At 36.2% G+C, this 12,201-nt stretch overlaps 1 protein-coding gene across 8 annotated transcripts in view; it reads left to right on the top strand.

Moving 5' to 3' along the window:
• Nucleotides 1–12,201, top strand: part of KLHL5 (kelch like family member 5) — a 92,919-nt gene that overhangs the window by 22,112 nt on the left and 58,606 nt on the right. Inside the window, exons 2-4 of one of the 8 annotated variants that reach the window (XM_088021205.1) lie at nucleotides 4,321–4,574; nucleotides 6,576–7,049; nucleotides 8,099–8,197. The exons of 5 other annotated variants lie outside the window; for them this stretch is intronic. In XM_088021205.1, the coding sequence (XP_087877331.1) occupies nucleotides 6,670–7,049; nucleotides 8,099–8,197 (479 nt within the window). In that variant the 5' untranslated portion in view covers nucleotides 4,321–4,574; nucleotides 6,576–6,669. 2 more of the 8 variants (XM_028088472.2, XM_088021206.1) reach the window with 2 other exon arrangements.

Below are 12,201 nucleotides of genomic sequence, written 5' to 3'. Positions count from 1 at the left end.
AAAAAGAATGAAATAGAAAAAGGAAATTCGTAGAGTAACATACTATGATTGTCCTCTTAAGTTGAATAAGTACTGAAAATGGTTTGTCACCAGAAGTAAATGTTTTCTATTTTTTAAATTAGATTATTTATTTTACAATTTCAAAAATGTCTAATTTTATTATTGCTCTTATAATTGTTGGATATATTCATTCATTAGAGAAATATTTATTGAGCACCTACTGTCTACCAGGTACCATGCTAATTACTAAGATTACAATGATTAACGAAAGTCTACTGAAGCTTACTTTGTACTAAGGATAAAGACAATAAATAAGGGAATAAACATCTAGTATGCCAGGCAATGATAAGTGCTATGAAAAGAGCTTAAAGAGTCGGGGGGTAGAGAACAGGGAGGATATAATTTATATGGAGTAGTCCATGCAGACCATTTTAATAATTTAACAATATAATGACTTTTAATATGTATTGATCTTGTAAAAATAATTACCATAAGGAGTACTTCTCCTCAGAGCTGGATAAATTTTTGAGCAAAACAATTTTTTATTGTTTGGCAAAAGTTGATGAGACAGAAGAAAAACTGTTATTTAAATATATGCTGAGGGGCGCTTGAGTAGCTTAGTCAGTTAAGCAGCCGACTCTTGATTTCTGCTCAGGTCATGGTCTCAGGGCCCTGGGATCCGCGATGGGCTCTGTGCTCAGTGTGGGCCTGCTTGTCCCTCTCCCTCTCCTCCTCCCCACACTCTCTCGCTCATAAATAAATAAAATCTTTTAAAAAAATAAATGCTGAATTCCATGCCATGAAAGTATTAATTCTGAATCCTACTACATATTTTTCATGAAGTATGGCCCAAGAATTGAGTTAAAGCTGGGAAATAATTTCTGTAAAGCTCTTTCTAACATGGGGGCTATAACAAGCTACTGTATCAAAAGATAATTTTTGAACTTTTCTTGTCAGAATGATTTTTCTCCAAAGTACCCATGCTTAGACAAGCTTAACCTTAGGCAAAACTGTTAAATAGAGATCTAGCGGTAAGTGATTTTGAGAAAATTCTATCTTTGAAGACTATTTTCTAACTTCACTTGCCTAAATTCTCTGCATTTGTCAGCATTTCCCTTATTCAATTGGACATTTATAATCTTTGTAGCCATATTAGTCTTTTATTTTTTAACTCTTTTATTTAAATATTCTATTTTATTATAACTGTTATTTTATCCTCTAAGTTCTAATTTGTTTTTTCTTTGATTATATTTGCTAGAAGGTAAGAGAATACACTGGCAAATTTTCTAAGAGCTGGATCTTTATTAATTCTGTCATTTTATTTCTTAAATCTTTAGTTTCTCCTCTGACCTTTATTATTTCATGACTCTTTTTAGAGGGCTGATTTCATTTTCATCTTGAGTAGACTGCTTAATGTATGCCTTTCCTTTTAAAAAATCAATGCATTTAGAAAGTTATAAATCTTACAACAGAAGAAGCCTCCCTGCTCCTATGACTATCTGAGCCATCCACGGCACTCAGGTGCCATTCCTTCCCTTTTATCAAAGTCTTCACAGTTTTTTGCTTCAATGATTCTCCCTGCAGTCATCAATCTCCTCTTCTGCGGGATCGTTCTCATCATTCTAATATGTTCCATGTTTTAAAAAATCAACAAATAAGTTAGCAAATCCATTGCCTTGATCCCTCACCTCTTCCAGCTATAATCCCATTCTGCAGCCTCACTGTTCAGATTTTTTTTTAAAAGATTTTATTTATTTATTTGACAGAGAGAGACATAGCGAGAGAGGGAACACAAGCAGGGGGAGTGGGAGAGAGAGAAGCAGGCTTCCCCGTGGAGCAGGGAACCTGATGTGAGGCTCGATCCCAGGACCCTGGGATCATGACCTGAACCGAAGGCAGACGCTTAACGACTGAGCTGCCCAGGCGCCCCTCACTGTTCAGATTTTCTGAACAAGTTGTCTCTACAGTCCTCTCTTATTCTTCTCATACTCCATTAACTCTTAAACCCACCACAGTCTGGCTTTGTCCCCTCCCCTTTACTGAAACAGGTCCTATCTGATTTGGCAGAATTTTTTCGTTGACAATTCCAGGTGACATTTTTCTTTGCATGGGGTACCCAGCCTCTTACTTGACATTGTGGCCATGGCTTTGGCCATGAAACACCTTTATCCTCTGACTTGCCTGACACCAGACCCTGAGGATTTTCCTCTACTTCATTGGTTATTCCTTACCAGTCTCCTTCGGTGGCTTCTCCACTATTAGACTTCTGTTAGAGGTTTTTGGAGCTTGGATCTGAGTTCCAGGAACATTTATATCCAACTATCTGACACCTCCACTTAGATGACTCAAAGGTACCTGTAACTTAACATAATGAGAAATGAACACCAATTCAAAAAAATATAACTAATGAGGAAGTGTGATAAAATGACTGGGTACAAGATAAATGTACTCAATACTGTCATTATAATAGAAATAACCATGTGAGGGGCGCCTGGGTGGCTCAGTCGTTAAGTGTCTGCCTTCGGCTCAGGTCATGATCCCAGGGTCCTGGGATCGAGCCCCGTCATCGGGCTCCCTGCTTGGTGGGAAGCCTGCTTCTCCCTCTCCCACTCCCCCTGCTTGTGTTCCCTCTCTTGCTGTGTCTCTCTCTGTCAAATAAATAAATAAAATCTTTAAAAAAAAGAAAGAACCATGTGGAAATGAAACTAGAGAAGAATTATTGCATTTACTACAGTGACAAAGAAAGTAAAAGAACATGATAAAAAAATTTAGTAAGAAAAGCATAGAATCTATAGTCACATGATTTTAAAATCTTATTCCTGAGCATGAGATCTGAACAAACTAAACAACAGATATGCTTAGGTGTGAAGCCTTAATATCATAAAATGCCAATCATCTCAATTAATATGCAGATTTAATGCAATTCCGATTAGAATCTCAGTGGGGTCAGGGCTTTTTTTTGAGAGGATTGGGTAATATTACTTTAAAGTATATACAAGGGTAAATATCTAAAATTAGCTTTAAGAATTATTTCTTTAAGGTTTATTTATTTATTTTAGGTGGGGAGGGGCAGAGGGAGAGAAAGAATCCCAAGCAGACTCCCTGGTGAGTGCAGAGCAGACGCAGGACTCAGTCCCACAACCCTGAGATCATGACCTGAGCCAAAATCAAGAATCAGATGCTTAACTGACTAAGTCACCCAGGCTCCCCAGCTTTAAAAATTACTTTAAAAGGATATATATGGAGGGATGCCTGGGTGGCTCAGTCAGTTAAGCATCTGCTTTCAGCTCAGGTCATGATCCCAAGGTCCTGGGATTGAGTCCTGCATTGAGCTCCTTGCTCAGCGGGGAGCCTGCTTCTCCCTCAGCATCCCCCAGCTTGCTTTCTCTCTCTCTCTCTCTCTCTCTGACAAATAAATAAAATGTTTTTTAAAAAACGGGTATATATGGAGGTAGGAACTTTAACAGATATTAAACTTTATCTTATAGACTATAAATAAAACACTATACTATTGGCATAAAAATAGACAAAGTAGAACAGAAGTAGCACCCCAAAATTTATCTCTCTATATATGAGATGCTAATTAATACCAAAAGTAATACCTCAATACAGTGGAAAAAGAGTGGTTTACATTAAAACTATATTGATAATAGAGGGCTCATATTAGAAATAAAAAGGGCTCCAACAAATCAAAAAGATACAGATAATAGGGGAAAAAAATGAAGAGAACTAAGCAAAGACCCTTTCACAAAGAGGATATCCAAATGCCCAGTAAACATAAAAAGTTACCCAACAACATTAATAACCAGAGAAATGTAAAGTAAAATCAAGTGGGATTCTACTCTGCATCTATCAGCATGACTAAAATGAAAGACTGACAATACCAGTGTTGGCTGCGTGTGGAGTAACTGGAATTCTCATATGGTTGTAGGAGTATAAATCAGTAATAACAGTCAAAATTGAACATATGCATACCTTATAATCTAGCAGTTTTGTTTCTGTATATATATATATATATATATATATATATACACACACACAATCGGAATGCAAATACATGTGCATCCTATAACACAGACAAGAATGTTCATAGTAGCATTACTTGCAAAAGTCTAATACTAGAAACAATTAAAATGTCTGAGCGATAGAATGTATTTTGATGGTTGTATATTTATACAGTGGAATACTATATAGCCATAAAAACCAGCTATCAGCCGCTACAGACAACAACACAGATGAATTTCAAAACACTGGTGAGATAAGAATTCTTTATGTCAAATTGAATGAAGACGATGACATGATCCTTATGCATTACCACAGGGGCATCTCTCCATGACGTGGGTCCGCACCATGCACTGCAAGATGTTTGTCATTTCTGGCCTCTGCCCACTCAATGCCTATGGCACTCTCTAGTCATCCAACAACTACAACTTCACCCCCCACCCGCCGTGACTTCCAGAAGCCTTTTTGGGGTGCAGGAGTGGACGCTCTACCCATGTTGAGAATCACAAGGCTAGAGGGATTGGAGGAGCCTCTCTCTGGGCAGTAATGCCTATGCTAACCTCGAAGGATGAGTAAGATCTTAAAACCAGAGACTTTGGGACACAAACAGCATATAAAAGGGGGAGCAACATAATGTAGACTCTATCTCACCTGATGAAGCAGTGTGTCCTTGTTGGATAATATAAAGTTGGATAGATAGAGCGGAGTTAGAATTGTTGATATGAAGGAGTATGACAGAGGTGAGCAGACAGGGAAAGTCATTTTACTCTTGAATGCATCCTGCATACTACTGCCAAATTAATTTTCTAAAACATTGCCCTGTTCAACGGTCCACTTAATATTGCCTGTGAGTCTTGACACCTTTGCTTTATGCTCAAGGCATTTTATCTCATCATATTCATTCCGGTTTATGTCTCATTACTCCTTAAAATTAATTAGGTATGTCTGGCTGGCTGATCAAACTGCTATTTTTACCCCCTCTTTCTTTGTCAATATACTCACTTCATGCTTTTATTAATATCTTTCTTCCTTTATAAAATATCCTCATTCTTTCTATACAACTTACTATTCCCAGAGACCTTCTCCCTAATGAAACTGGCGCATACCACTCCACACCATCCCGATATCTATTTCCACTTTCTTAGAGTATTTATGGTTTGTTCTGCCATATTGTCCACAACATTGTAGATGGCTTTTCATGCCTCTCGTTCTTATTTCTCTGAATAATTTTTATTCTTCTGAAGAGCTGTGTAAGGTTAAGATCTGTGCCTCCCAATATTTTTATAAGCCTCCAATGCAGCCTTGTTTTGGCCAGTTGATAATAGGCATTGTCTTTCAAGTGAAATAGCATTAGATATTGAGCACCCTGAAAACTTAAAATCTGTATTTGTAGATCACAGTATATTAATATTGCAGCATTATAATGTGTCTTATATTTAAATTACCAAGTACTTTTTGTTTCAGTAACTCGATTTAATTCTTTTTGAAGGTAGGAACCAAGATATTATGTAACTGTATCCCTCACAATGCCTAGCAGTGTGTCTTGCTCACAGTAACTACTCAGTATTTTAAATTTCGATTTTTTTTTAATTTGCTTTATCAATTTGCCTTAACTGTAACCATGCTCAGACCATTGTTTTGTTTTGCTAACAACAGAGGGCACCATTAGGATACTTGTACACCCAAGAAATAATCCTGTCCCACTCCTTGGTAGCTTTCTTGAGCCACACTTTCCTCCTTCTAAACGATGTCATACAAATTCAGAAATTATACTAAATCAAAGCAGCCCAATCCTAACTATAGAGCAATATTGGCTTCCAGTTATTTCTTTGAAAAAAGAGTAAGTACTCTCATATTTTGATCCTTTGTAGTCTTCAGACTTTTTCTTTCTCCCTCTTCCTAATCTTTGCCCAAATGAAATCTTACCCCAGATCTTACTGTATTAATTAAATACATGCCTTTCCCAAAGGAAGAAGACAGACATGGAAAGCAACAAACTGGAGCCCCACCTTTGTCTCCCTTCCCCTCCTCCTGCCATCTAAAGAGCACAGCTTGAAAGTCACTATAACTCATCTAATTAAAACACGCTTTTTAAAAAATTATTTTGTGATATCTCATTTGGGAATTTAGTATAAAACTAGAAACATTTTTGTTTTATAGTGATTTTTATGTACAAAGGAAGATGTTCTGGAATAAATTCCTTGTTTCAGCAATGAAAGAGTTAATACACTAAGCAGCAGAGACTGAGATATTGCAAGGGATAGTGCTTTCTGTTTCTGTCATTTGTGGTTTAAGAAAAGAGGGTGGTGTTCTGCATTTGAAAGGACTTTAATGAATGCTGTCAGTGTTTGTGAGAGCTAATGGTCAGTATGGGAAAAGAGAGGGGGGAAAGTGGTCTAGCTGCTTCAGGATAGGTGGATGAGAGTTTGCTCTGATTGAACGGAATGTTCCACCGTGTTTCATCGCTATTCATTCTCCTTTGTTCTTTATAATCTGCTATGTTGGTATAAAAGTTAATGTAGATATATATGTGAACGTGATTTATTTCCTTTCAATCTGTTTATTGTGTACAGCAGGGCATAGACTTCTCTTGTCTTGGTTGGATGCACAAATCTGTGTGCAGTGCTTTTTGCCCGTTGCCTAGACGATCACTTGGTTTCTCTGAGGATGTCTGGTTCTCGTAAAGAGTTTGATGTGAAGCAGATTTTGAAAATCAGATGGAGGTGGTTTAGCCATCAAGCATCATCTAATTCTACAGTTGACAGCCAGCAGGGAGAATTTTGGAATCGAGGACAGACTGGAGCAAACGGTGGGAGAAAGTTTTTAGATCCATGTAGCCTACAATTGCCTTTGGCTTCAATTGGTTACCAAAGGTCCAGCCAACTGGATTTTCAGAATTCACCTTCTTGGCCAATGGCATCCACCTCTGAAGTCCCTGCATTTGAGTTTACAGCAGAAGATTGTGGCGGTGCACATTGGCTGGATAGACCAGAAGTGGATGATGGCACTAGTGAAGAAGAAAATGAATCTGATTCCAGTTCATGCAGGTTGATTATTTTCTTACTGTTAGAAATGGGGTGTGGGGGTATATTCTCTATAGTGTTAATAATTTAGTATTATTATTTATCTATGATATATAGCTCTACATACATACACATATATAACATCTGGGTATGCGTATATGGTACTTTTGCTAGGGTTTGCTGAAATGTTCCCAGTTTTAATTCTGTAAAATTATCAAGACAACAAGTTGCATTCATTTTGAAATATCTTGTGTTCCATATATAGATATGGCTCTGCCTTGAAAATAATATATAGTAGCAATTTTATGCATCATTGCCTTGCAGTTTGCTTCATTCATTTACCTTCTATAGTCATAGCAAAACTATAGAAGACCTGACATTTTACTTTGCAACAGATTATGGAGTCATTTTTAAATTTTAATGAAAATGAAGGGTTTTATGAGGAGATGTACATTGTAGTTGTCAGTAATTTGTTTTTACACCATTGTAGTTACACTAATATTTTTCTTATGGTTATTTCTCTTTGTCCTGTCTGTGTTGCTGCCCTCTTTCTGAGATGACAGCTACTAATTCCTGTTACCTTCACTACTGAAAATTGTGCTATTTAGGGAAGTGAAGGACATTCCTTCAGGAGAGTATCAGGGAACACAGAGGGGCTATATGTGGTCAGTGGCGAGAAGAAGGGAGAGTGAGTTTGAGGAGAGAACATAAAAAAAAAAATTGGTTGATGTCTCAATGACTTTATCCATCTTCCCCCTTGGAACCTGCCTTTATCTGAAATGAATTTTATCAATCAGTTTAAACTACTATAGCATATTATGTAACAAGTCACAGCATAAAAATCTTTCTGGTTCATCTTCATGCAAAAATATTTCTCAATATTTAAAGGCTATTGTTTGTCTAATTTGACTACTGGATTCTTTTTTAAAAATTTCTCTGCAGGTTTTGGTAACACAATTTGTATGTTGGTTCTTAATTATAGGCATCATAAGAGATGGAGACAAAATGATTTCATAGATTCAAGTATTTCTTACTTGGGGATATTTATTGCTTTCTTCTTTTCTAACCTTCAGAACATGGAATTCTGAACGGTGGTGTTGGAATAATAATAAATATAGACCAGTCATCTATAATCATTTGTATAATGAAGAGAGGGGCATATCTTTACATAGGTAACTAGTGTATTTAATTAAAAATTTTTTAAGTTAGTTTGTGACTTGACATTAAGTGAATAAGAACTCCAAATAATTTTAATATGGAGATCAGTTGAGTTAGTATGGTTTCATTGCTTTGCATTTTCTTTGGAGACTTGTTGCCATAAAGAGAATAATAATGTATACAGTAAAAGGTTCAGGGTTTATCATTTTCATGGAAAACCAAAAAGTAATCATCTTCCCATTTGAAAATCAATGCAATGTATCAAGACTATTATAACAAAACCAGAAAAACAAAACATTCATTCATTTATCATAAGTTATAAAAATCTTAACATGTATCTACTACTTGGAGAGATTATACATATGTGAGTATAAAATTTATATACAATGTATAAAGTTGTAAAGGTTATAGACACATTGGCTGGTTGCTATAATTTACTTCCTTAAAACAAAGGTAATATGCATAACTAATGATTATTGAAATCAAGTTAATGTATTCTTTAGTATCCATATCGAAATATCATCTTAGTGGGATATTCATTATGAAAGAAAAAGACTGCCTTTTTTTTTTAAGTGAGAGATTGCTATATGCATACTTCAAGAATGTAAAATTGATACTTTTATTTATAGGAGATATAAAAGTAAGAATGATATTTTTAAAAAATCTGAATATAGTTTTTAAAATGCTAATCAAGAAGCTTGAGAAAGTAAATAATAAGATGGGAGTAAATAGTTTGCATCTGCAGTAACCAAACTATTCCTAAAATATTATTTCAAAAATAAAATATGCTCTTAAAAAGTCCCTGATTTTTAGATATAAAAACACGTCAAAGCAACTTAATATTCTCAAAGGTTTGAAATTTCTATCCTAACATCTTATTGCAAAAAACAACCATTCTAGATTTAGAAATGTCATTTGTGTGTATACTACTACTCCTCTGCTTTTTTCTAGATTAAATATATCTGATTCTCACATCTTCCTTCAGTCCTTCAGCTCTGAGTCTTTGATCTTTGTCATAAGGATACATTTATTTGCCCCTAGCTTTTTGATTAAGCGAGCAGTCTCTTTAGGTGATGGCCCTTCTACTGTAAACAAACCAAAAGCTGTCACTGTTAATGTCAAAAGAAGCTACACTGACATTCATCAAATTTTTGTATATAACTTGGACACAAGTGTTTTTCTTTTTCTTACATAATATTTACAAAAAATAAAACAGTAAACATTTGAGTATGTTATGAATTGATATCTTAAAATATTAAAGACGTAACGGTAATACACATGATATATGGAGAATTTCTTATTTAAGCATTCATAATAATTACATAGGTAGATCTCAGACCTTATACTGAAATTTTGAATTATTAGAAAAAAGGGAAGACAGCTGAGTGGTTTTACCTACACAAAATCCTAGCACCCACAGTGGGTCTGCACAATTTCAGGCAGAAGTTAAAGGCATCTATGTTGCTTATATGTTTGATTAGTTGCATTCCAACTAGGAGACGTGTCAGCTTCAGCCCTTAGACTTCCGCTAATTTCTCCTGCCACACATCTAAGTGATTTAAAAGTTTTCATCTTTTGGGGGCACTTGGGCAGCTCAGTCGGTTGAGCATCCAACTCTTGATTTTGGCTCAGGTCATGATCTCAGGGTTGTGAGCTTGAACCCCACATCAAGTTCTATGCTGAGCAAGAAGTCTGCTTGGGATTCTCTCTCTCCTTCCTCTGCCCTTCCCTGCTCGTCTCTCTCTAAATAAATCTTTAAAAGTTTTCATATTTTAATTTTGATCTTAGGTCTGTAGCCTAGCCAACATTTTCTCCATGGGAATTGTCTAAGTCATTACTTCAATATTGAAATGCAACCCTTATTTTTTACACTGTGAGGAATTTTAGACCCTAAGTGAGGGTTGCCAGTGGGCAGTAGGTTCCTAAGACCTTAATTCAGGATGAAATTCTTGTGAAGGCTAGGAGAGTTTCCATTGTGACCCACCATGTGACCATAGTACAAACTCGGTTTGCACTTCACTTGATTTGCCAGCTTTGAAATTATATAATTTTTAACATATTGAGGGAAATTTCATTATTTCAAGCTTTGTTTGTAAAGTTTAATATTTTATATGTCAGATTTGTATGTCACATTTTTAGTGAATATGTGTAAAATATTACTGTACTTCACAAATATTCAGAAATAATAATAGCTAATACTAGCTGGGTGCTTAGTACCTGTGGAGCACTGTTTTAAGCATTTCAGTATGAATTCATTTAGTCTTCACAACAAATTTCTGAGATAGCCACTGTTCTCATTCTAATTTTGTAGATGAGTCAATGAGGAACAGAAAGGCTAAGTAACTTGCTCAAGATTAGTAAGTGAAATAAAACTGCATTTAAAAAAATAAACTTTATAGTTTTACAACTGTTTTAGGTTTATAGGAAAATTGAAGAATAGTATAGTGAATTCCTTTATACCCCACACCCAGTTTCTCTTATTTTTAATATATTAGAATGGTACATGTGTTACTATTAGTAAACCAATATTGGTACATTATTATTAACTGAGGTCCATATTTTATTCAGATTTTCTGAATTTCTACCTAAAGACCTTTTTCTGTTGTAGGATCCCATCCAGAACACCATGTTACATTTAGTTATCATGTCTCCTTAGGCTCCTCTGGGCTGGGACAGTTTCTCAGACTTTCCTTGTTTCTGATGACCTTGGCAATTCAGGGAGTGGGGTCAGATGTTTTGCAGAATGTCTTACTCAGCTGAGATTTATCTGATGTTTTTCTCATGATTAGACTGGGGTTATGAGTTTTGGGGAGGAAGACCACAAAGGTAAAGTGCATTTTCATCACATCATATCAAGGATCCATACTATCAACCTGAATTATTGCTGTTGGTATTGACTTAATCACTTGGAAGTAGCCACGTTTTGACCCCAAACAATTAGATTTCATGCTCACATGCCAGTCTGTGTGTGACTATTTCAGCTGTCTGTGACTTTCATTGCCAAGTTCAACTTGGATTAACATAATAGTTAATGATTCATTCTCACCACTTTCACCTTCTCTTCTCAGCTAATTTTCTTAGCCTGGTTCTTGAAAATGCCAAGCCTGGTTGGCTTACAGGTATAGTCTCTTAATAGGGCCACAGCTCTTTACCCACAGTCCTCTATCTGACCCATGATAATTGGTTGCATGTCCCCGTTTCAACGGCAGATATATGCACTTTTCTTTGACTCCTCTTGAAGGCGTGGAGGTCCTTCTCTCCCAACAAGGCGGTATCCTCACCTGTTCTCAAGTGCTACCTCCTTTTTCTTGCCCCTCGTCATGTTGTCTCTGCATCTCCTTGTTTGAACCAGTGTATTAATTCTGGTACAGTTTGAAATTAAATCCTCAACATTTCCACGAATTCTGCTTCCAGAGATGGCAAAGAAGTTCAACTCTACCATACTTGTATCTGGGAAGGATATATGGCATGTCCTGCCTAACACGTATATGCCCAAGTCATGGCGTGAATTCCTTTGACAAAAGCTATGGAACCTCTTCCCACAAGACTCTCTGTGTGTGCACATGCAGGTGTGTGTGTGTATGTGTGTGCACGTGTGAGTGTTAAGTATTTCGTATACCGTTCAAGGAGTTTGTGAACCTTCTAAGGCATCTCCGTCTGCTGTATCATTCTGCCTTCTTAGCTTTAAGCAACTGAAATTGACGGGCTGATTTAAACAGAATAGGAGTTTATTGGAATCCTATTAGTTCTCAGAACTGCTGGGAAAGCTGAAGAATCAGCCTAGGACAAAGGATAGGCACTTCAGTTGCACAACTGGCCTTTATAACTCCAGATTTTAAAGGCAGAAGAACCTGCCTTTATGCCACTTACTGCTTATATTTCATTTTTTCCATTTGGAACTAGATAGTGAGGTTTTATATTTTTAATATTAGATATATTAGGCATGAAAACAATCACACCCCACATATACACCAATGCGCACACAGCCATATAATTTGGTCATTTACCTTTAGGGAAC

The sequence above is a fragment of the Eumetopias jubatus genome, unplaced genomic scaffold (genome assembly GCF_037043125.1).
Source record: "Eumetopias jubatus isolate StellerSeaLion01/CBP00866 unplaced genomic scaffold, mEumJub1_p1.0 scaffold_2, whole genome shotgun sequence".
In the NCBI taxonomy this organism is placed as follows: Eukaryota; Metazoa; Chordata; class Mammalia; order Carnivora; family Otariidae; genus Eumetopias; species Eumetopias jubatus.
Note: the sequence above shows the minus strand (reverse complement) of the source record. Positions and strands in the feature narration are given on the sequence as shown.